The sequence below is a fragment of the Triplophysa rosa genome, linkage group LG4 (genome assembly GCF_024868665.1).
Source record: "Triplophysa rosa linkage group LG4, Trosa_1v2, whole genome shotgun sequence".
In the NCBI taxonomy this organism is placed as follows: domain Eukaryota; kingdom Metazoa; phylum Chordata; class Actinopteri; order Cypriniformes; family Nemacheilidae; genus Triplophysa; species Triplophysa rosa.
The window spans coordinates 27,074,512-27,098,855 of NC_079893.1; the positions used below are offsets into that span (position 1 = coordinate 27,074,512).

At 36.9% G+C, this 24,344-nt stretch overlaps 2 protein-coding genes across 6 annotated transcripts in view; one reads left to right on the top strand and one right to left on the bottom strand.

Moving 5' to 3' along the window:
- tbck (TBC1 domain containing kinase) overlaps positions 1 to 2,086 on the top strand; it is a 42,703-nt gene extending 40,617 nt beyond the window's left edge. For both annotated transcript variants that reach the window (XM_057331399.1, XM_057331400.1), the window contains exons 25-26: positions 855 to 1,014; positions 1,164 to 2,086. In XM_057331399.1, coding sequence (XP_057187382.1) covers positions 855 to 1,014; positions 1,164 to 1,274 — 271 coding nt within the window. In that variant the 3' untranslated portion in view covers positions 1,275 to 2,086. The remainder of the gene's footprint in view (positions 1 to 854; positions 1,015 to 1,163) is intronic.
- A 1,200-nt stretch (positions 2,087 to 3,286) lies between these two features.
- npnta (nephronectin a) overlaps positions 3,287 to 24,344 on the bottom strand; it is a 40,504-nt gene continuing 19,446 nt past the window's right edge. For 2 of the 4 annotated variants that reach the window (XM_057332238.1, XM_057332237.1), the window contains 10 exons: positions 22,108 to 22,194; positions 18,409 to 18,528; positions 15,197 to 15,316; positions 12,593 to 12,727; positions 12,047 to 12,169; positions 8,667 to 9,089; positions 6,712 to 6,801; positions 5,682 to 5,780; positions 5,315 to 5,574; positions 3,287 to 5,048 (listed from right to left, as the gene is read on the bottom strand). In XM_057332238.1, coding sequence (XP_057188221.1) covers positions 4,938 to 5,048; positions 5,315 to 5,574; positions 5,682 to 5,780; positions 6,712 to 6,801; positions 8,667 to 9,089; positions 12,047 to 12,169; positions 12,593 to 12,727; positions 15,197 to 15,316; positions 18,409 to 18,528; positions 22,108 to 22,194 — 1,568 coding nt within the window. In that variant the 3' untranslated portion in view covers positions 3,287 to 4,937. The remainder of the gene's footprint in view (positions 5,049 to 5,314; positions 5,575 to 5,681; positions 5,781 to 6,711; positions 6,802 to 8,666; positions 9,090 to 12,046; positions 12,170 to 12,592; positions 12,728 to 15,196; positions 15,317 to 18,408; positions 18,529 to 22,107; positions 22,195 to 24,344) is intronic. The other 2 variants (XM_057332239.1, XM_057332240.1) reach the window with 1 other exon arrangement.

The window sequence follows — 24,344 nt, forward strand, 5'->3', positions numbered from 1 at the left end:
AAGCACAAAGTGATTTCTCTGGCACTGCAAATAATATTTATTTTAGTGCTGTCAAATCGATTAATCACGGTTCCAAAATAAATGTTTGTTTTTATGTAGTGTGTGTGTGTGTGTTGTGTATATTAATACATATATATATAAATGCAAACACATATACAGTATAGTATATAGAACAAAATTTAAGTAAATATACATTTATATTTAAATATAATTAATCGTGATTAATCGATTTGACAGGCTTAATATATTTATTTATTTATTAATGCAATAAACAAGAATTTATATGCAAAAATGCAAAAAACAAGAATTTAGTAGACATGTAAAATGTATTTATTATTATTATTGTATTGATTATTATTATTAATTATTATTATTATTGCCTATTAATTATTTTTTACACAGTAACTCCACCTAAATTTTGCTAGATTTTTGCTGAAAACAAGAAAATTAAAACAAAAAATTTGATCTCAGCGGATTGTTTATAGCCTGTAAGATGCTTAATGATTCAACAGTTTGCTCTCAAATCCGGTTTAACGAAAAGGCAAATGGTTTCATAAAGTCCCTTAAAGTACTTCTGTTGCACAAATGTATTTTATTCTGGAAAGGGTTCTTTAGACTATAAAAAAGAAGGAAGAAAATTGTACTTAATAGTACTTATATGAACCGTTAAGTAAATTGTTTTTTAAAGAACCACAAATGGTTTTTCTATGGCAGTGCTTTTCTCATTTTTCCTCATTATTTCCTTTAAAACCGTCCACACATGTAGCCAGAAGCTCTTGTATGATTTTCTAGTTTGCCAGCATCTGACTTACACAAACATAAAAGAGAATTGGCCCTTGACCACACACGTGCAGCTTCAACCGCGGACACGTCCCGGGAAGCATCAACATTCCGTACACATCCACGTTTGGTCCGGAGGGAGAACTGCTTCAGTGCCCAGCGTCCAGCACGCTGACCGGATATAGATTCCGTGTCATTGTCATCCTCAGCAACATCATGAAGAGCGCTACCACGGTAAAGTCCTTATCCAGCGTAGATTTATTTCCTGCATTATTTCATCATGACTTCATGTCTTTCTCTTCACCTCGTGTGCCCTCGTATCGATCTTTTCTTATGAAGTGAAAGCACAGTTCTTGTACAATCTTTCCGTTTGTCTCCTTTAGTTTGCAGCTCACCTGGTGAAGGTGAATTTTCCACGCGTTTGTGTCTTGGATGGTGGAATGAACAAGATGAAGTCGACCGGCCTGTTAACAGTCCCGTCTCCACAGATATAACAGCACCTGTTTATTTTGTGAACTCATTTTTATATATTGTGACAAAACAAGCTCCCGGCTAATGAATTTTTTTGTTGTTGTTATAACCGTGTCAAGAGTTCCTTTAGGGCATTTTCAACAACACTTTGAATAAGTGAATAACAAAACTTCACACAAGAGTTTTTATTTATGCTGCAGGAGATGAACTTCTGGGACCAAATAAACGTTTTTAAAAACTTACCAGTTGTTCTCATACATTTATCAAAAGTCTTGATGTAATTGTGTGATTTTCATTTCATAATGTTGTATTAACAGTCATTAATAATCATAAAGTTGCTGCCAGACGTGATGGTTTATTATAGCAGAAAAACAGCAGCCCTGTGCTATTCATTGACCAAAGAATGCAAATAAGAATTTTGTTTTAAACACTGAACTGCTTTCTGTGGCTGAGAATGTCTTATTAATGGCCAGACGTATCTAATCTGACAGAAAGGTCACAAAAATTCAAATAGCGTGCAGATGGTTATCCCTGAATGCAAAGCGTGTTTGGAAGTGGATGGATTTATGGTATGAGAAATGCATTCTGGGTTCCGTTCTGTCAGTCAGGGTAGTGATGGATGTGGACACTCAATTATTAGATGTGTGTGAATGCTGAATTTAAAAAAAACTGCACGGTTACAAATGTTGATTTCTAGATACAGAATTTGGCGCCTTGAGTGACGGATACCTTTGGCGGTGGTAAAATCACATTGTTTTTTGGCAGGCATTTAAAGAGATAGTTCACCCAAAAAGGAAAATTCTGCCATCATTTCAAACCTGTGAGACTTTCACAAATAAAGATATTATTTAAGAAGTCATTTCAAACCTGTATGTATGTTTTTTCTTCTGCAGAACACAAAAGATGATATTTTGAAGAATGTTGGTTGCCATGGGTGGCACCCATTCACTTCTATTGTATGGACACAGAACCAAGTCAATGGGTCAATGGCCGTTGTTCTGTTACCAACATTCTTCAAAATATCTTCTTTTGTTTTCTGCAGAAATAAGTGACATAAGGGTGATCCTTTCCTATAGCACTATTTGCATTCGACATCATGCATGTGCATGTTAAAAACATGCATCTCTTCAAAACCCAAAACTGAGACTATCGTATCATGTCACTGAACAAATTTTTATCGGCTTCCAGCGAGTCGTCCTGGACTGGCTTTCGGTTTCAAACCCGTACAGCTCTGCTGGGATAAGATAGACATTTAGTGCCGCATGGCGCAGTCAAGCCAGCACGCATCAGAATCCCTGTGGAATCTTATCAGTTCCTCACTGAATCTGTACTGCAGGAATTCAGGCTTAACTGGAACTGTGTGGGGGGAATAGTGTTGGTGCTAAAACTGAAACTGTGTTTCCATTCCACAGATTGTAAACAAGCCTCTAGAGGAGACTACTGCCATTACGCCGAGTGCCGAGCCAAATGTGGTTATTTTATTTTCCAATCCCCCCGTGGGGATCAATAAAATTGATATCATTTTAGATAACTGCTGGATCTTGAACTACTGTCTCCAACCCCTGGAGCGTAAAAGAAAAAGCAGAAGTTGACTCATCATTCACCTGTGCTGGCCGTAAAGAGGAACATAAAAGGATGGTTTCCAGAACAATAGAAGAGAGCTGCATATAACACAAGTTTTATCAGACTCAATCTTGCATAGGTCTGCAAAGGCAAAGTAACAGTGTTAATGGTTCATTGTTGCTTGTAATACCAGCACACGCTATTAGGTGACCTAAAATGTATTCATCTATTTTTGGCTTAGACGGTTTTAAAGCAACAACATACAGTAGACGTTACTCCGCATGCACGCTTTAGTGGTCCAAACTTAACTTCCTATACACATTCGCAAAGAACAGAGTCCCTGTAGATTATTTCTGATAACAAGCTAAAGAAAAAAGTTAGCTAGCAAGTTAAAAGTATGTCTAGCTAATGTTATTTTGGGTTACCAGAACCGTCACTTGGCTGAACTTAAATGCGACAAAGTTACACCCATTCAACAAATTGTTTATTTAATAAAATCAACACAATAAAATTCAACAAATTGTTTATTTAATACAATTTTATACAATAAAATATTAATACAAATTAAGTTGAATATAAATTAAATAGAAATAGTAATATTATTAGCCAATCAACAAACAGACCGGAAGTTAACTTCGGGCCAGGCGCATGCTTTAAATAAAACCTTCTATAAAATTGATTTGTGCATTGTATTTGTGTTACCTGAATTGCTTTGAGGACATAAAAATAGAAACTTAGATCTTTTTACTATACGACTTTATTATCAAGTACCCTTTACTTTCTATTGTAAAGTACATTATTTACATGTATTTAACCTTTCCTGCAAGTCAGTCTGGAACTTCCAAGTGGTAAATTTCTAATTAATTACCATACACTGCGTAAACGGGAAACACATTTTATGTTCACATCATTTAATCTTGAGTCATTTCATTTATGTTTAAAGGGGTCATATGACACGGCTAAAACGAAAATGATCGTTTGTTTTAGACTTAAGGTTCAAAAGCGCTTTATTTTCCACATACCGTGCATGTTTGTATCTCCTCTTTGCCCCGCCTCTCTGAAACGTGCAGATTTCTTACAAAGCTCATCGCTCTGAAAAGCGAGGTGTGCTATGATTGGCCAGTTAACCGGTGCGTAGTGATTGGTCGAATCCTGCAAGCGTGGAAATGTAACACCTCTTACCATATTTGGAACATCAGGTGCCAGAGCAATTGTACTGACAGGTACGCCCACCTTACTTGCGTATACATTTGGGCGGTCTTAGTCAAATCATACCACGAACTGATGTAGATTTGTGGGGGTGTGGTTACACGAGGTGTTTCAGGCAGGTCTGGGTGAGCATTTGCTTTTACATAGAATGCATCTTTTGTTCCGACACTTAAATTTGTGCAATTTTACGTGTCTAATACATGCATGGGCAACTTATAATACACCAAAGACACCGAAAAACACATATTCGCGCAATATGACCCCTTTAACCAAAAACTTTCCTAACATTCATTCTTTAAAGGGTAACCATGAGTGTGATAGGCTAATAATACAGAATGGCTGATACAGCCATTAAGAAATTCAGTTTACTGGTTTGTATTTAACAATATACGTGAACAAAATATTCAAAGTCAGGTTGTGTAAACAACACGATCAATACACATATTAATGCACCTACAAAGCATATTTGAAATATATTTATATATACACATTTATGAATACATTTACAATAATGAACCAAAAGAAAATTCGCCACGCAGGTCACTTAGCTAACAAATTTAAGCCTAACTGTACAGTTTTGAGGGCTGTTACGGGCTCACTATCTTCAGGTAATGTTAAGTTCAGATCTTATTTTACTCATAAATAAAACCCATCCGAGGCTCCTGAAGGAACCCATGGTGTATTAGCCTTTCACGTTAGCCTATGAATTGACATTAGGTTATGTGTTTAACCTGAACGCACAGAACAACTTTGTTGGAACATGCACTCTGAAGGAACCCATGAAGGTCAGAGGAAGTGCCCCCATGACCGTGCCGGGACCGATAGAACGGTATGTCCCGCTCCGTGGGGTGTCCCTTATCCTAGAGTCCCGTAAAGTACAGTAAAGCCAGGGTTAAACGTCTCTGTTACTGGGGTTAAAGTCTCCTCAGGTTGTGTTCTTCCTGACAGGAACCTTTTCTGAGACTCATGTCATCCAGAGTAATTTCACCAGTACGACCCCTCCGTCGTTCACCCTTTACTATAATCTGGAACGGCAAACATTATTTACATTCATTCATTTTAGAGATGCTTAATGCAACAAAATCATATAAATTCATGCAATAAAATTACTGAATTAAAATTTTTGTGTATAAATATATATATTAGTTTTTTGATAAATTAGAAAACTATCCAACTAAATTAAACTATTTTTGATTCATTAATTTTGATAAATGAATTTATATACATTTATTAATATATAAATACACAATTCTTAAATTCAATAAAAATGACAGAAAGTTTTGGTACTTACACTTTCTAGTCCATTTCCCCAAATGGTGATCTGTGTGGACCTCCAGCCGTTTCCTCCCGTTCGACCCCAGACTGCGGGACTGTGCTGTCGGCCCTTCTGTACGAACACCTGCAGCATGCCTACGTGATGGCCTGCCATCTTATGACGGAACGCCAGGCACAGGTTACCCTCGTTCCAGGGTGGAGTCATTGGGAGTATCAGCTGAGCGCCACGCCCACCCCGTTTCTCCCCACCCTCAGAGATCGTCAGGTACCGCCCACCTGCCACACAGAGAAATGGGGGCATCTATTAATCATTTACAAATCAGCATCTAGGACCAGGGATGAAAAAAAATCGATCAAACTTTATTTTTAAATGGAGGATATACCAGACGAGTCTTCTGTCGTCTCCCAGTGAAGGTCTCCCTCTCTGCGCTGGATCCATCCACAGAGTCCGTGATCAAAAGAGCAGCTAAGATATCCACTGTCTGTGAACAATGTGATCAAACACTGAGTTCTGATAAAAATTTTGATAGTACAAATATGAGTTCTTTTGTTTTTTATTACAATAATGAAAATCAGAGATGATAATGAGATTTCCGAAAAAAGCCAAATGAAAATATCAGGATGCATTATGGTCACAAAAACATTTTTAATTGCAGCTTTTAAAAATAACTTTTTCAAGCCTGAAGCGTAATACAATTATTTTATTTATTTGATCTTTTATTCACCGTCATGTCATTTAAAATCAAAACATGTGACTCTTTCTTCTGTGGACCACAAAAGAAGATATTTTGAGAAATGTCTCCGTGGTTTGTGTCCATGCAGTGGAAGTCAATGGGGACCAATGTTGTTTGGTTACCAACATTCTTCAAAATATCCTCTTTTGTGTTCTGCAGAAGAAAGAAATTCATACAGGTTTGGAAAGACACGAGGGGGAATAATTGATGAAAGAATGATAGTCGGCGTCGCAGGTTTGCCACAATAACTGAGGTCCCCAATTACGTCTGTGCCCTTGAGCGGCACGCTGAGCAGACCGCTCTCGGGGAAATGACCTTGCAAACAGCGTGAGGGAACGCGCTAAATGGAAAGTAACTCAAATGTGCGCATTTCCTGAATTTCCCACGGGGATCTGTGAAGTTTGCCTATTTATTGGAAGGCCAATGAAAGCGTTTCACCTCAGACCACAGATCCAATTCATCTGCTCACTGTCAGAACATGAAATCCCGAAGTCTTTAATCCTCACAAATGCCTGTAGTTTAACTCGCTTTCTAAACATTCCCTAAGAATCCACCGACATTTATGCATTTGGCAGTGCATTTAAGACACACATTTGATCAGTATACTGTATGTGTTTCAACCAACTTTTGCTATTACAACAGTCGAATTTCCGCAGAGACACAATCAGCACATTCTTACCTGGATCGTCCTTTGCCTCTTCTTCTGTGTTTCCAAGTTCAATGTCTAAATCGATACCGAACACGTTGTTCTGCCCGTGATTTCGTGGTACTAGAGGAAAGAATATTAAACACATAAACAGGTGGTTCAATAAATTGGCAATGTCACATCCATAACTCTGGAACAAAACTCTTTTCCACTGTCAGCCACTAAAGATGCTAGTTAACCCTTAAGCCCTTTTTTCTGTTCATTTTTATTAATTTTTATTAACCCATATTTTTTTGAACATCCGGAGTACAAATTGGTGTTCAAGTACCGACGCGCAACACGTGTTCTTAATAATGAAAACTGCTGTATTTCTGTAGATATGTAAGCTTTACAAGGTATAAAAAAACAATAAAAAGCAGCTTCGTAAACAATAAAAAGCAGTTTAAAATGCTTTACTCTTTTTTATGCGATTGGATGGAGGAGGGATTCATTTGCATATTCACGAATCTGAGTATACTAAATGAGGAAGGGTGTGTCGTTACATTCAAGTCATTTTAAGGCATGAAGAATTTATGATCACAAGAAAAACTTTTACGTGTGCTATTTTAATGCTTAAAGATGAGTTTTAAGTGATGATAATATATAACGTAGTGGGACTTTCAATACTATTTGTAGAAAGTGCCAAGCGATCTCAGAGGAGATGTGAAGAACAAACTAAACAAATGTTGATGACAAGACATGCTATCCCCTAAATCCTTTTTCCTATAACAAAACTATAGACCTGAGGGGGATCGGTGACATTTCTCAAGCGGGAGTGTGTGTACAGCAAATACACGACAGGATATCAGCTGGACGGAAGTCAAGGATGTGATTGGTCTATTGATTTCAATTATCCCTCCAGTCTTTCCATTTCGCAACGCTATGTACATTCCTTCACTCGAAACAACGTCCTTCCTCCAAACAACATCAAAACATTCAGTAAACAACATTTACCAGAGGTCATTGCTGGCATTCATGTCAGAGGCTACGTAAAGTTGATAAAGAGATGTAATTATACTTCATTCGTTAAGTGTCTCTTTAAATAATTTCCCTGCTGGTATTTCGTAAGTCATCATTATTCATTAAGTGATGGTGAGTTTCGACGAAGGGGAACTGATTTATGTCTTGAAGCTCTGCAGACAGGCAATGTAACCTCTCAAGGTGTGCATTCTGTTTTCATTATGTGTTGTCAACTGGATAATAGGCTTCCGGATCCAAATTGCCTTCCTGAAAATCTGGCCACGGGTATCGCCTTCTGGCAAACCAGAGATGCCCGAAAAAACTGCACGTATGGACAAGGAACGTTTTTTGTTATTATTCACTGTAAGAAACTAATTTTACAAAACGTTTACGTATTTTCAAAATGTGGTCAAAAAATGTCAAATTACAGAAAAAAACTGTAACAAGTTTGGTGTAAAATAACATGAAAAACATATTTTACGTTTTTCTATAGCCCCAGCTGCCGAAATATTACTGTTTTTACGCAGAATTGTCTTACAGTGTTGTTTTGTTTTCAGCTTTATTATAATTTTATTAATATTTTGAATGAGGTATTATTGTTATGTTTTTATGTTAATTTTAGTTTCATTTTTAGCATTTTTGTTATCTTTATTAGTATGTTGCTTTATAAGATAAAACTATACATCTTTTAGTTTTAGTTTAGTTTTTAGTTATTAATTCAAGTGCCTCGACCTAAACTTATTTTAGTGTATTCCTGTATTTCACATTTGTTTTAAATACTTTTATTTTTATCATTTATATTGTTATATTTTTTATATTTTTATATTTCATTTTTTATTTTATTCCATTTTTCGTTTCATTTTATTTTAATGAACATAAATGTTTTAATAGTTTCCCATTAGCATCTTTGAAAAAAGCTCAAGAAAGTTTTAAAAGTACCACTAAGAATTCAACAGGATGAGGAATTAATAAAAACTAAGTTTACTTACTGTGCACATCACCTCTTTGTTTCTGCGTGATGTCTTTGATGTTGTTGTCGACTGGGGTGACCGGCGGTATGGTGGGTCTGCGTGTCGGCATGATAGGAACCACTGCTGTGACTACCGGGGCTTTCGTGGTGGTTGTGGTGGGAGGCAGACGGGTAGGAATCTTTGGTTTAGGGGTCACCAGCACTGGTGGTCTGCGGGTTGGAATGAGGGGTCTGTGTGTAATGGCTGTAGGGATTTTTTTAGTTGGGAGAGTTCTGGTGGTTGTTGTAGTAGGTGAGATCCGTTTGGCCGTCACTGGTGGTCTGCTTGTTGTGGTGGGCCTCTTGTGGTCTGAATCTGGGATTTTGTTGCCACCCTTGTTGTTGTTATTGCTTGGTGTGGTCTTTCCTGGTCGTGGAGGGTCGATGACCACTTTTGGGATGGCTGAGAGCAGAAAAAGCATTAAAGAAATACACAACTTCTATCCAAAGAATGTACCATTAATGTGCAAGACTGATTAGTCCACATTTTATTTTGTTTTCATAATCAATGCGTTTCTCATTTAACCACTTGTGTGTGTGACAAGTTTGGACGCTGGTTTAAAGTTCGGCGAAAAAATTTCCCATTCACCGTTTTGTCAAAATTGAAAAGGCCGTTTTCATCTCATGTGTACATTGGATGCAAAGGAGTCATCCGTCAAATTTGACATCAATACCAGAGAGGCAGGCCGGCCCTTGTGCTTCTGTCATCCTTGAGGAAAGAACGCTAAAGGTATGAATGTGAAAACGTTATCTCAGGTTTCACAGGAGCTTTGATATGCGATTCCCAAAAAACTGTAATTCAAGCCTTTCAGGCGCTCTCAGACACACCTGGCTGAAGGATTCCAGAACAGATCCTGGAAAATTGGTTGCCTCGTTGGTTTAATGATCATTGAAACAGGTGTCCGGCACACAAAGCAGATTTTTGTCCACTTAATGAATAATAACAAGATTATTCAGACTGCGTCAGAGCATAGTGCCATAGAAATAAAGCCGCTGGTATTGTAAAGTGTGCAGTTGTGATGTCATACGAGGCTCACGGTCAGCCTTCTTTTGTTCAAAATACAAGCTAGCTATCAATAAAAACAGCCATGACTGAAGACAAATTTCTAAAACATTTTCTAAACTACAGCCATAAGGTACACTGTATAAAATACATGTCATTTTACACGTAGTATTGAATTTACCGTCAAAAACCAGCAAATCACAGCAAAAGACTGCAAATTTACAATAAAACAGGAAAACCTGTTATTTTACAGTATATTTCAGTTTTTTACAGGATTTTTTTAAAAGTGTAACGCATTAGACATATAACTTTATTGACCAGGAATCCATTACAGCTCACTCCTTTTTAATGTAGTCACAGTCACAGTTCTTGGAAGTGCAAATAAAACTAATAAAAATGTATTTGAAAGTTGCATTTAAAAAAAAAATTTATGCAATAAACAAAAATAATCAAATACACCATAATATTGTGACACATTGCTGTGCTCTCCAGAATAAAAGTTTATGAGTAGTGCAGTTCTTTACTGGTAATCCAGATATTCAATTACTTTTTATAAATATTGGTTTGTTGCTTTTACAGAAGCTTAACCTCAGAGCATATCGTAGGTCTGAAGAATAAAATGTGTTTTTGTTCAAAATATTTTTTTATGGAGAAAATGAGAGAGAATATTTTTACCTAAAATGCAAAAAAAAAACAGATTCACTGTACAGATTCCTTACTGTAGCTGATCTGTATTTTGTATTGCATTTCTAACATTTATTGTCATGTTAAACAACACTGTTGGGAGAAAAATTGGATGATTAACAAAGATTTGTTTTAGTATAGGAGTCAACAGGAGTAGTCATTTGTCTTAGTGCGTATATAATATAATGAAAATACTAAAGAAAGTCAAATATACTGTAAACTTTAGGTTGATTGGACTTAAGTCCCTAGTTGGGTAAATTAAAAAATGTGCTTATAATTATTGCATTTCAAGTTGGTTCAAATCATTTTTCCTTATTTTAGTTGAGAGATATGTAACATGACTAAATAACTTGAGTTAGGGGAACTACGTGGGCCAAACGTTGAGTAAAAAGCTGTGTAAATTGAAAATGCATAATAACTGCTAATAAAATTCACACATGCCAAAGATTTCTCAAAGCATTTCAGTCAGGAATCTCCTTATGGCACTTTCCTCATTCCTCGTCCTGTCTTTCAGCCCCTCCACGGTCATATGGCATCGTGTTATGGGATGCTGTCATGTTGACAGGTGAACAATCTAACTGCCTTTAACTTCCTGACTAAGGGCTGGAGCTTTTCATCAGGAATCTGAATCATCCGTCTTCTTTTCTTTTCTCTCCTCAATCCCAGCCCAAGGGAAACAATCCTGAGAGGCTGTCGTCACCTCCGTTCTGACTGCACTACTGTTGGACATTACTTTTTAAAGAGACAGTTCACCCATTATGGAAAATCCAGTCATTATCTACTCACGCTTGTGCGACTAAAATCCTACTTTTGAGTTACACGGAAAAAATAAAGCAGACAAGTTTGTATTGACACAAGTCTTTTTTGGGCGTACTGTTCCTTTAAGAAGTAGTGTGCTTTTGCGAGGCATACTAAAATAGCTTGATGTCTTCATGACCTGACCTTTGCATCTGTTGTCATTTCAGTAAATCCCAGGTCAATATTTGCTCACCTCCCACACAAAGACGACAGATTTATAAAATGACAAGTGAACAATAACCGGTCTTTGAGCTAAAGGCCTGTAGCTCCTTCGAAATCCACCAACCTTCTAGGTGATTTATCCACTTGGTTATCTAGACTGGAATTTTTACACATTTAATGACAGCTTTGACTTTCCTGTGCTTAAAAAGTCATCTGTCTACACTAATTTCTGATTTCCAAAACCCAATCTAGCGATACTTTAAAAGCACCTCACTACCTCGATTTGCTTTCAATCTGTGCAACACTTTCGAGACGGCTGTTTTTATTCTCAATTCATCAAAATCACCTCAACTGAGAACAGATGGGGCCAGTTACAGTCGAACTTGGTCTATAATTTGACTGGTTTTTCCTAAACTTGGAGTTTATGCATGGAAAGAGTTCATTTATCCGAATTAGGACTTTTATTGCTGTGATAGCGCTACAGTCAGATGGTATGTGGATTTTATTTTCAATGAGCTAATATACATGAAAAATGTCTATTAATGGCCTTGGCCAGCAAATTGTACTGCTCTACATTATTTACTATCAGTATTCGTTTGCCAAGAGCTTCTTTGAGTGACACCTAAGTTAAAAGTTGTGAATTCTAAATCATTCAAAGAACAATAAAGGTTTAATGCTGTAAAACTGTATAGAATACTTTCTTGAAGACTTACGTTTGCAGTCGAAGCCCATGCCTCTGTAGTCATCTTTACACTTGCACTTGTAAGAACCGGGTGTGTTGTAGCAGGTGGCATACGGACTACACTGATGTTGACCTGAAGAGCATTCATTCACATCTGAAAACAAAAAACATATTTTCTGAAATCTTCGAGTTGATATCATCATCGGCTCCATTCTGAAACCTTAGAGATAAACACTTAGAAATAAATATGAATGATTTTAAATGAAACAATAATAATGTTCAGTAAACTTTTAAAGTTTCTGCTTTGCCTTTTTATTTCTCTGAGATTTTCTGGGGACCCCCTTGAAACTTTTGGAGGCCCTCTTGGGGTCCCCGGACCCCAGTTTGAAAACCCCTGCTTCACGGAACCATACAGCCTTTATCTTAAGGAGTGTACTGTATAATCCCCAAGTTGTTCTGTCTATGAAAATCATTCATCAAATCATGCTGAAACATTTGAAAAGGTTTCAATGATTTCATTGATAGCATTCACAAATAAAATGTCATCTGTACTCCACATCTGGTTCTTTCGTTTTACCTATGCACTGATATTTCCCGTTGATGTACTGCAGGTCAAAGCCGTCGTGGCACTTGCAAATGTAACTTCCAAAGGTATTGATGCACTTCCGGAAGCGAGGACAAACAGTGTGACCTGTGGCGCACTCATCCACATCTGCAAACAAAGAGACGCATCCGTCATCTGCTGCTGCTTCACAAACTCCTCTGGTTTATTGATCCAGTTGGGTTTAAGTCTCAGTAAATGAAGGACTTGTTTAGAAATTGAGCTCAAAGGGGCGGATTATTTCTGTCTCTCTCAATATAGGGAAGACTGGGGTAAAATGAGCAACCCCTTGTTTTTAGGCAACCATATAAACATGTATTTTTAAAAAGCAGCTATTAAAGGGATGGTCCACTGAAAAAAAAAATCTGTCATCATTTATTCACCCTCATGACAACCAAAACCTGTATATGACTCTTTTGTTCTGTGGAACAGAAAAGAAGATATTTTGAGAAATGTCTAAGTGGTTTTGTGTCCATGTAATTGAAGTCAATGGGGCCAATGTTGTTTTGTAACCAACGTTCTTCAAAATATCTTCTTTTGTGTTCTGTAGAAGAAATAAAGTCATACAGGTTTGGAATGACATGAGGGTGAGTAAATGATGAGAGAACTTTTTTTGGGGGGGGACTATCCCCTTAATGTCCAAAAATATGATTTTTCACTTTCCAAGTAAACTCCTCTTACATCCAATGTGAGTTATGACTAAAGTAGGAACATTTTAGATACACTGCAGTTTCTTTTGTGCTCTCATAAGGTTTGACGTGACCAGGTTTCTTAAGTCCCTGCGGCATGATTAAGAATATCTCATTTACCAGCTGCTAAGTGTCTCAGACAAAACTCTTTCTATAAGATTTAACAGCATGAAGTTCAGAACTTGTAAACATGACCTGGGGGACCCGTGATGCTCGGTGGGCGTGAAGCAGCCTCAATACATTTGTGTGCATGTAAGAACTGCCCTCTTAGCCTCAAACCAATAAAAGTCAACCAAAATACCTAAACAGTTGAACATCTGCGTGGTAAACGGTAAGGTGGTCAGTCTCTGATTGATGGCCCCCTTTAAAAAAATTCCCACTGCGCTCTGCGTTCCCTTTTTCATAGCCTCCAGAAAAACGAGATGCAGGTCGAAAACAAAATTAAAGAGGCAGTGAGACATATGTGTTTAAAGTACTAAAGGTTAACTGACTCAATTTGTCACATTCCATCTGTGATTCATTGATCTGTGTAATGACACGCAAGGTTAGCATCTGAAAGGACGTGGCTGTAACACGGTACGTAAAATCTCATCTCTGAGGAATTAAAACGTAACGAGCAAAAACCAATGACTGAAAGCGACATGATATGTGCATAACAGCAGAGGTCAGAGATCTTTTTCAGACAACCAGAAGAGAGAATGTTCCTTTTGAAAATGTCAGTTTATTCATATAGTATTCAAAGGCAAATATCTAATTCCTATCTTTCTTTATGCTTTTGATCTAAAGAGGTTTTAACCCCTTATACACTTTTCCCTGAGGACTCTTTAAAGTGTTTGCAATTTTTTGCCTCAGTCATAATTGATCTGTTTCTGACCCTTAGGATTTAACATACGGCCCCTTAGGTTGTGGGATTTTTGTCCGAACTACAAAATAAATTTTCTTGTTAACTTAATTATTCAATTTAATGCATAACATTTTGGCAATTTATTTAAATGACAAGATTGTTTGGGGGCTTATGAATGCACATCTACTTGCTTGGCATGCAAAATACATAATAGTCGTCGTTCGTTTTTTGTGAACGGGAAACGTTTTAACAATGTTGCCGTCTTTATGCAAAATTTGCTTTTACATTTATTACATGTACATGGTAAGAAACTGTAATTTACAGAATGTTTCTGATTTTTTTACAGTTTTTTCACGTATACTGTACAAAAACTGTAATTTTACAGAATTTTACTTTTTTTACAGATTTTTCACACATTTTTGAAATATAGTAAAAATGTCAAATTACAGGAAAAAAACAAGAAATTTACCAGAAAAACATGATAATTTTATGTGACAAAACTGTTGCTTTACAGTATTTTACTGCCGTATTAAATTACAGTTTTTTTTACAGGATGTTGTTGCAGTGTCTATTTAAAATACAGCAAAAAAAGTCAAATTAAAGATAAGACTGCAAATTTACATGTAATTTTACATGCCAAAACAGCATTTTACTGCTGTCCCAGCTGCCGAAAATGACAGTTTTTCACAAGATTTTTTGTAGTGTATTTTTGAAATACGGTAAAAAAAGTCAAATTAAAGAAAAGAAGGGAAATTTACATGACAAATCTTTTTTTACTGGTGCCCCAGCTGCCGGAAAATATATATATATATATATTTTTATGTGATTTTCTACAGTGTACTTTTTTGTTGTGTAAGTAAACACCATAATATGCATAGTTCTGCCCCTTCTTCCAATAAAATCCACTTAACAAATCTTGTACTCATTACTCTTTCTTTAAAATGATTTAATTTGATTCCTCATTACAAAACTTCTTTAAACTCAAAATTAAAGCAGTGAATTTCGTCCGTCTCCTGGGGAAACGCTACCTTACCCATGAACACGTACCTACGCAGGTCCTGCCATCTGGAGCCAGCTGTAGACCTGGAGAAGGGCATTGGCAGCGAACCTCTCCTTTCATTACTTCACAGCCGTACTGGCAGTTTGCCATGCCGCATGTCCGGGCATCTGTAAGAAAGACAAGGATCCTAGATTTAGCTTTGATACAAACACCATATTGTTGCACCTTGAAAACAGAATTGAACTGCATAAGTGAGGAATATTACCAACAGATTGTGTTTACACTGTATGAGCGAATAAACACATGAAAGTACAAATAAAATGGACAGTCAGCTATACGGTTCATCCGTTAAATGGTGCAGGGCGACAGGTCGAAAAAGGGACGGCGGTATTCCATATTTAGCTACGTGGCCTTGAAGGAAATGGGCAGTGAAGCAGATAACCTTGCTTTATTAGATTTTGCTGTGATCTACCAGCCCTGCGGAAAAAAAAAACATTCCTTATTTTCAACCAGTGTCGAGGAGTTAAAACAACTGCCACGTCATAACTGCTAAAGAAAACATGAAAGAAAGAAAAATCAAGACTCAAATTAAATGTTTATTTGCCTAAATCTTTATAAGAAAAGAATATGGAGGTATAATATAATAGTATATCACTCACAACAGTAATAAAACAAATTTAAACAAAAGACATTTGTATTCATTTTTTATGACAATGTTATGTATAATTTGACCCACACATGCAGACCCAAAGCAAACTCCTATCAGATGCACTCCCAACCTCTCCAAACTGTGCTATAATCTGTGATTCAATCATCTACGATGCCTTTACCACCCTGTATTTTAAAGCCCTGCTCCATACTGTGATTAAGTGTGATTCAGTGGTGCTTGCTGAAGTGTGAGCGGTGGAGAGGTGAGAAAGTATTTAGGAATCTTAAACCGCTTGGAACAGCAGTTAGCGCGGGGCAAGCACAGGCACGGTCCACCTGGCGTAGTCACAATCGCTCTGGGCCAGCAATAAGACCGGCAGGGTTGAAGTTCACAGCTTTCTCATAATTGCGCGAGTCACTTTAAAGCTCTCTGCTGGGTTGAGGGAGTCACTGAGCACTTAGATGATTTGTGGAGAAGGGAATATAGACACACAACACATACCTTAAGGGCTATGGTGAGGACCTCTCAACAAAATGCAATGGTTTTCATACTGAGATAATATTTACTAGACCCCCTTTCTAAATATAATGGGTATTTGATTACAGTAACTTACTGGCAAACCTGCTGCAAAACAGCAAAGTTTTACAGTGTACATTTTAGATGTTTGGTGACTTTTGACCAGTAGTATGTGACCCCTAAACAAGGAACACCAAAGGGTTAAATCTAATAATGTCAACAGTTTACTGTAAAGCAGTGGTCCATTTTCCTGCCGAGTTTAGTCCCAACTAAAGAGTCGGACTCATGACCAGAAGGTTGCCGGTTCGATTCCCAGGGCCGGCGGGTAACAACTGAGGTGCCCTTGAGCAAGGCACCTTACCCCTACTTGCTCCCCGGGCGCTGCAGTGATAGCTGCCCACTGCTCCGGGGGTACGTGTGTTCACCACTTGCTGTGCGTGTGTTCACTACTCTCTGCAGAGGTCACATTTCGTTGCCTTGTACTTGTACATGTGCAATGACAATAAAGTTGAATCTAATCTAATCTAATCTAAAACTCTGATAAAACACCTGAAGAAGCTAATCAGCGACTTCAGGAACAGACGCGATCAAGTTAATGTGGGGCTCTGCAGATTGTTTGGCATATCGCATTAAAAAAACTTTGCTGTAGTTTTGCAGCAGCAGTAACTTACTGTAGATTAAATTTACGATTTTGTTTTAAACATAAACTTACCAATTTCCAATATTTTCTTTCATGAAACAAGACTAAATATCTTAGGTCACTTTTCTTGTTGTCTAAATGTATCATCATTTATGTTTTTAAGTTAAGTTTTTTAAAAAAATACTAGGAAACAAGACAAAAATGCTAAGCAAGAATGTCATTTTTTTGCAGTGTTGCTGTGCTAATGCCAGTGATGAGATCAGTCTCTTCTTGCTCATTTTGCATCTCAAAAGTCAAAGTGTTTTAATTTTGGTTGAAAACAGTACTAATAGGAAAGTAAATCTACATTAAGTTACTGGCAAAGCTGCTGCAAAACTACAGTGTATATTTTCATTTCAGTTTTTTTTATTTCACAGAATTTTCACAAATTTTTAAATGTGGTAAAAACAAATTACAGAAATAAACTGCAAAAAAGTTTAATGTAAAATTTGTATTTTTTTTGTTTTTGTTTCTTTTACGGCAATTTACATTTACATTTAGTCATTTAGCAGACGCTTTTATCCAAAGCGGCTTACAAATGAGGTAAACAATGGAAGCAATTTTTTGTAAAATGTCATTTGTTTTTTAACTATAATATTTTTTTCTGTAATATTTCAGATTTAGGGAATGTTACAGTTATGTTATATGTATGCAATCATTTCAATCTATTTTTCTATTGAATATTATTTTTAAAAATATATTTTTCCTATTCCCATTCATTTCCTATAGCTGTCAGGAGTCAAAATTAAATTTTAGATTGACACCATGTCTACACCGGATGCGACAGGCACGACGCAACATGACAACCTGCTTGTTCTCAATAGATTTGTCGCATCGCACTGCGCCGCATCCAGTGTGGACAAAATTTGAAATTATAATGGGTTCTAATGCGTTTCTAATGTCTAAATTAAACACCAAAAAATACCAAGGGTTAAAAACAAAATCTGATTTGGGCAGTTTGGGGGGCTTTAAAAAGTGAGGACCACTGCAAATGTCTCCACAAAGTGGAGTTTTACTACATTTGTCAGTATATTTTCTTAGATAGTCAAACAAAACAAAACAAAACAAAACCTGGAATTTTGTGGTGTTTTGTTTTGTTTTGTTTGTTTAGTTTTTTATATTACAATAACAAAAATCTTGTAACAATATATGGTGAATCGTGCGATTCTGATTTATTTAGTATGCTATTCAAAATGTTTTAATAAAATTAATTCAAAGTGTAATACAAGTTTATATAAAGGTATCAAACCTATAACATCTTGTAGAAACATTATATACACTTGTAGCGGCACATTGCTGATAGCAGCTCCCAGGCTTTCTGTTTCCCATCAATATAAAGCATTACGAGCCATTGAACAAGGCACCAACAGACACAGTTGGACACCACATGAAAAAACCTCAAAGACGTGACTCACTTCCACAGCTCCCGTCGGCTAGCAGCATGTATCCGTTGAGGCAGTAGCATTTGTAGCTGCCGTACGTGTTCATGCACCTGTGTTTGCAGGGCCGGGGCTTCAGGCCACACTCGTTCAGATCTGCAGACAGAAGAACAAGAGAGGTCAGAACTTCCTCATGTGAGAGGAGCAGCGCTTCGGCTTAAAACAGAGGTCACGTTCGAAAGGTCAATCCTCTCAAACCTGAGAGTTGATGTCTACGGGAAAGAGGCGAGACTGTGGACCACCGTGCCTGGACAAGCCCGTTAAACACATGCTCTTTAGCTTTTATCACTTAAACTGTTTTCTGCTAATCCTGTTTTGATAGAGACATCATGAGACATGACTTTGATTTGACGTTTTACTGTTTCTAGAGGTTGAAATTATAGGGAAAGTTCTGAAATTGTGAAACATTTGTAAACCTCTTTCTAAACTTTTAACACAAACATTCTGTCGCAGAATGAGAACTTTTGCCTTGACCTATGACGTCTTCTGTAACTTCTGATTGACAGCTAAGTGCCATCCCCATGTGAGAAAGGCAATAGAAAGTAAAAAAAGAGCCACAGAGAAATTAAACCACTAGGTAATTTCATATAAAAATCGATTGACTAAATTAACCAACAGTTATTTCTTTGATATGCTTTTGTCTCTTTTTCTTTGTTTTGACATTTCATTCTAAAATACTGGTTTATTTGATTTGATTTCTGAAAATATTACTAAGAAACACAAGAAATAAACACTTAAACGTTAAGCAAGAGCACCTTAAATTAAAATGTTTAAATTGTTAATTTAAAAATAAAGAAAACCTAAAAAGCTAATCTCATCATTTCTAATATTATTATTATGGTTATTTTTTCCAGTTTTATAGACATTTGATTTATTTGCCTTTTTAAAAAAATATTAATGAAACTAATAAATTATTGATCAAATTTAATAGATTTAAAAGATTTAAATAATAAATTATTGATCCAATTTAATAGATACATTTGATTTTTTTTAAATGATCAAATGTAATGATTAATATAATTAATGAATTCTTGATTAAATTAAACGATAAATTTAATTAATAAATTCTTGATCAAGTTTAATTCATAAATTATTTATTAAATGAAATGATACATTAAATTCATACTTTTAACGATTTATTTTTGTTTAGATATTTAATAAGTAAATACGTAAGTCTTTGATTTGATTTTTGCACTAAAAGGAAACTTATTTACGGAACAAAAGAACAACTCAAACAGCATTTTCTCTAACCAAGGAAAAGGAAGATTTAATTTTCAACTGTGCCTCAATTTAGACACGCTTCACCTGCACGCTCAACGAAACATCCCAGAGTAGGACGCATGGGTCCTCCGCTGGGCTATATCACTTACATCTCAATATTGTAAGGTACACAGCCAAGTTTACAGGCCAGACACGTAGCATGAAGCCCGCAGACTCATTTGCACCAGACTTAAAATAGATCCAGGCTGCATGAGGGTCTTCGGCATAGCCCAGTTCTGAGCGAATGGCGCCATCTTTGGCGGTCGGTTATGTGCGGAATGTATTCTGGAGTCCCCCATGCTGGCTATATTTGACAGGTGGCTCAGATTTAAATGGATGAATGACACAGCCATAGCACTGTATTAACGGTAATTGGCACAGCGGGGAGGTCACTTGACTGGTATGATTAGCAGAAGTGGGGGGGGGGCAGCTACAATAACTTCCCTGTGTCAGTCGAGAAATAACGTCGATATAGTGAGAGACTGTTTTATGTAGTCCAATCAAGGAGAAAGTGAATCTATCTGTTTCAAAGTTAAAAATAATCTTAAGACAGCAAACACTTCAAACTGATGAAGAAAGCTGTGAACACGTTGTCAAACAGTGAGACCTAGGCTGTGATTGAGCACATTTTTGAGTAATGCTAACTGTTGCTTTGGCACACTTTTAATGTTTTTCTATCCGAGTATTCGCAACACTTAGTTGGAAACTGTTGGAAATGTGGAAAGATTTTTCTTCATCCCCAAGCCCGTCACTGTTTCGGCCAAGGCTATTGGGTATGTGCACAAGTGTGAACACAAGCAATAAGTTGCTGGCTGCAGTTCACTTAATGGTCACCGGTGTCGCTAATATCAAGGGTTTCTGGATTCTACATATAGACGGTTTCATCGGACGCAAGCCGATTAAAGTTAACTTCTCAATTTCGATTTCAATTTATATTAATCTTTAATTTATATTAAAATGAATTTATATTAATATTTTATTGTATAATAATTGTATTAAATAAACAATTTGTTCAATTTTATTGTATGTTAATTTGATAAAAATAAACAATTTCTTCAATGGGTCGTGTAGCTTTGTCGTATTTAAGTTTAGCCAAGTAACGGTTCTTCTACTGGTTACCCAAAATAATACTGGCTTGACATACTTTTAACTTGCTAGCTAATGTCACTTTTTTTCGAAACAATCTGCAGGCACTCTATTCTTTGCTGATGTGTATCGGAGGTTACGTTTGGGCCACAAAAGCTTGCATGCGCAGTGACGTTTGTTTACGTTGTTGCTTTGAAACCGTCTATAGCCCTTAAACAAAAGTGAAGCTATTAAATAAGTAAACATTTTATAAAAAAAGGAGTAAGAAAAATTCTTTAAAAGCATCCTTTAAAGTCATACAATAGCTAAGCATGAGGAACAAACCAAGATTTTTAGTCTTTTTAATTCTTTCCTCTGCTTTTAACTTCAAGCCTGCTGTGATTTGTTTTACTCCACTTTTTGTGTTCCACAGGAGGACAATATTATGAATTTGGACTATTTGTAAATGATACGTTTATTTCAGCTCCCGAGGCTAAATGTTCAACCTGACCTCACTATATCCCTGCTTGTGTTTCTGGTTTACAGTATATTTCTTCCTACCGTCTATGGTTCGGTCTGACATCCTGTACTCTCTGAACAGCATGTGGACAAACTGCTCTCATAAAAATGTTTAGACAAACGTTAAAGTTATTCAGCAGTAACTCCTGCTATTGTCAACGCACTTTTCTGCACGTCGCTGAAGAATCTTCGACTCTTTTCCTAACTAAAATAAAGCTGAACGGCAGAATATAATGTCACTTTCCTAAAATAGCCCGATTTTAGAAATGACAAAATGTGAGCTCCAGCACAGGGCATAAAGCTGAATTGTTCAGTCTGGTGGAAACAATAATTAAGCGAGTACATTTTCATTGGGGCAAGTTTGCTTGATCTGAAACGTGCCCTCAAAAGTGGACAATGACAAACAACAGCAATGATAACATCTTGAGATGAGCCAGAGACTGAAGAGGCGAACAGGAGAAACAAAGCAGAAGTTAAAGAGAAACAGCAGAAGATGGACGGCCTGACAGCCACTTGAGTGCTCACAGATGAAAGATGTTCTGCTTGAGGAGTTCAGAGGAACTGACAGACAAGATGTGTGTGTGCGTGTGGTATAAAAAGAGCAGCGTGAACCCCCACATCTCTTGAGAAGACTGTGTGTATGTGTGTTTCTGCAAAGGCATGCGTGGCTTTCTCCGTGTCATTCCGGCCATGCCTGTGCTTTGGGATCTGCCGGAGGTAGAGAGAGAAAAGGGAATGCGCTCTCGCACCATGCACGTGGGCTGGAGGGGTGGCATTTGGGGCGTCTTCCGGAAAGCGGCCTTATGTAAAGATCAGAGAGGATTAGCTCACCCTCTGAGGGCACCGCCAGCGGCTGGTGGTCCATTGGAACAAAAACAGGAGGGTGCCATATTGGGGGGCTAATATAGCCCTGCTCTTCTTTGAGATTTGAGAACAGAGAGAACAACAGGAAAACATATAAAACACATTTATAAAACACACCGTGCCTCCATGGAGAGGAGAACTGTAACATTATACAGCAAATGATTATGTTTATGTGAATTAAAACATGAAAAGGCATCACCAAAATATTTTACTTTCACAACACGACGGTGTCTTCAAGACAAACCAAATATTCAGTCAGAAATTTGGGGATTTTGGGCGAAGAGACTGCAACCTTGCTCACATTGCCTTCGTGACATCAGCAGAAGTCAGAATTTGAGATTTTTTAAATCAAATTAAATCGTTATAATGAATTATTTTGCTGTAATGAAGAAATATGATTTTTTAAATTTCTTTTAATGTGTTTTTAATCGTTTACGGTCTAACTGTACACAATAAAACCAGATGCATTTATTCATTTAGTCTTCATTATTATTCATCCTTCCAACTCTGAAATGATTTTCCTTTTCTTCTGACATCACCCATCCAATCAATTTCCGATACATAAAAAACATTTTTTTAATTTTTTTATTTTAAAATATCACAAGTTCAAAAAAGCAAAATGGGTTGTGAATGCATTAAAAAGCAAAAAGGAACAGCATTATATTTCTGGCCTGCCGAGAATGGATAATGTAGATGATGATAGGGTGTTTTTGTACTGTTTTGGAGAAAATAAAAGGAATATAAAAGTTGGCAGTGTTCAGCATCACCTGCATAATTACACATTAAAGCACCATGACTCATTTTCTTCTAAATCAGCTACAGGAACATTATGATTATTGGCATAAAAAAGAGCAAACCTAAAAATAAGTTCCTGAAGCATATGGCATTTACATCGCTTAGAGTACCGCATAACCTTTCAGCTTTCAAAAATACCCGGTACAATGACCGACAGCTGTCTATGACTGGCACTGGAAAATCTCAGTGTTACAGAACAATGCATCGGCTTTATGGCTTAATTATATGATGACAGGTGAAAAATCCCATCTAATCCCTTCAGCTGTGCTTGCCTTCGCAACTTCTAAATATCAAATGGAAATGAACTGGGTTTTTCCGTAAACAAAACACATTAACCGTTATTATGCCCCTGGCTTGTTGAAACTCTAGCATTGGGATGAATGATACAGACTGCAGCTGTTGAAATGGGTGCTATCGCCAGCATTGACAGACCGGATCTCGGTTCATGGTTTTGGAAATGACACCGAGAAAGACATCAAATAGGCCATATTTTACAATTCTGTAGCATTTCGTATTATGTTGGCCAAGGTTTCGTGCATTGAAATGAGTAAAAATTCTGTCGTTCTTGACTATATCTTGGCTCTATCGCTGGCCTCTGTGTCCTAAACAGGTGAGCGATGTGTTCAGCAATTTGCCTATAAATCCTTAAAGGGGCAGTTCACACAAAAATTTCAATGAGTTTTATTCACCCTAATGTCATTCCCAAACTGTATGAGTTTTTTTATTCTGCAGAACACTAAAGAAGATATTTTGATGAACGTTGGTAAGCAAACAACATTGGCCCCCATTGACTTCACTTTTATGGACAGAAAAAAAACCATTTCTCAAAATATCTTCTTTTGTGTATCAAAGAACAAAAAGTCATATACAGGATCCGCATGACATAAAGGTGAACAAATTGTAGAATTGTTATTTTTAAATGAACTATCCCTTTAAAAGTAAAACAGTGTTTTAGGAATTTAGATCTGTAAAATGGGCGGGGCTTACGGTTTTTTTTGCTACTGTACTTTAAGATGTCTCTACATAAACAAGATCAATAACTGCCTATACTCTTCATATCTAAACATTGATGCTGGATGTATATATCTCGGCGCTCAGAATTTTAGCTTTTTTTGCTTTTCACAAGCGCACTAGATGGACTAGAGAGGTTTACTTACATTTTATAATAGAAAGAATGGCTCGACATGGTTCACAAAGCGGGTGACACTAAATAAGTGATTATTAGATGTCCATTCACCAAAACAGATTTATTCTCATGTCTAGAACGCCACAAAAGCTCGATGTTCACCGGCAGGCTGGCATAATGGATTCCTGACAGCCACAAGGAACAGCAGGTAAGCAGATTCTCATTCATCAAGACCCCCGCAGAAAATTAGCATCTGATTAAATTGATTTGATCTGCGGCGGGC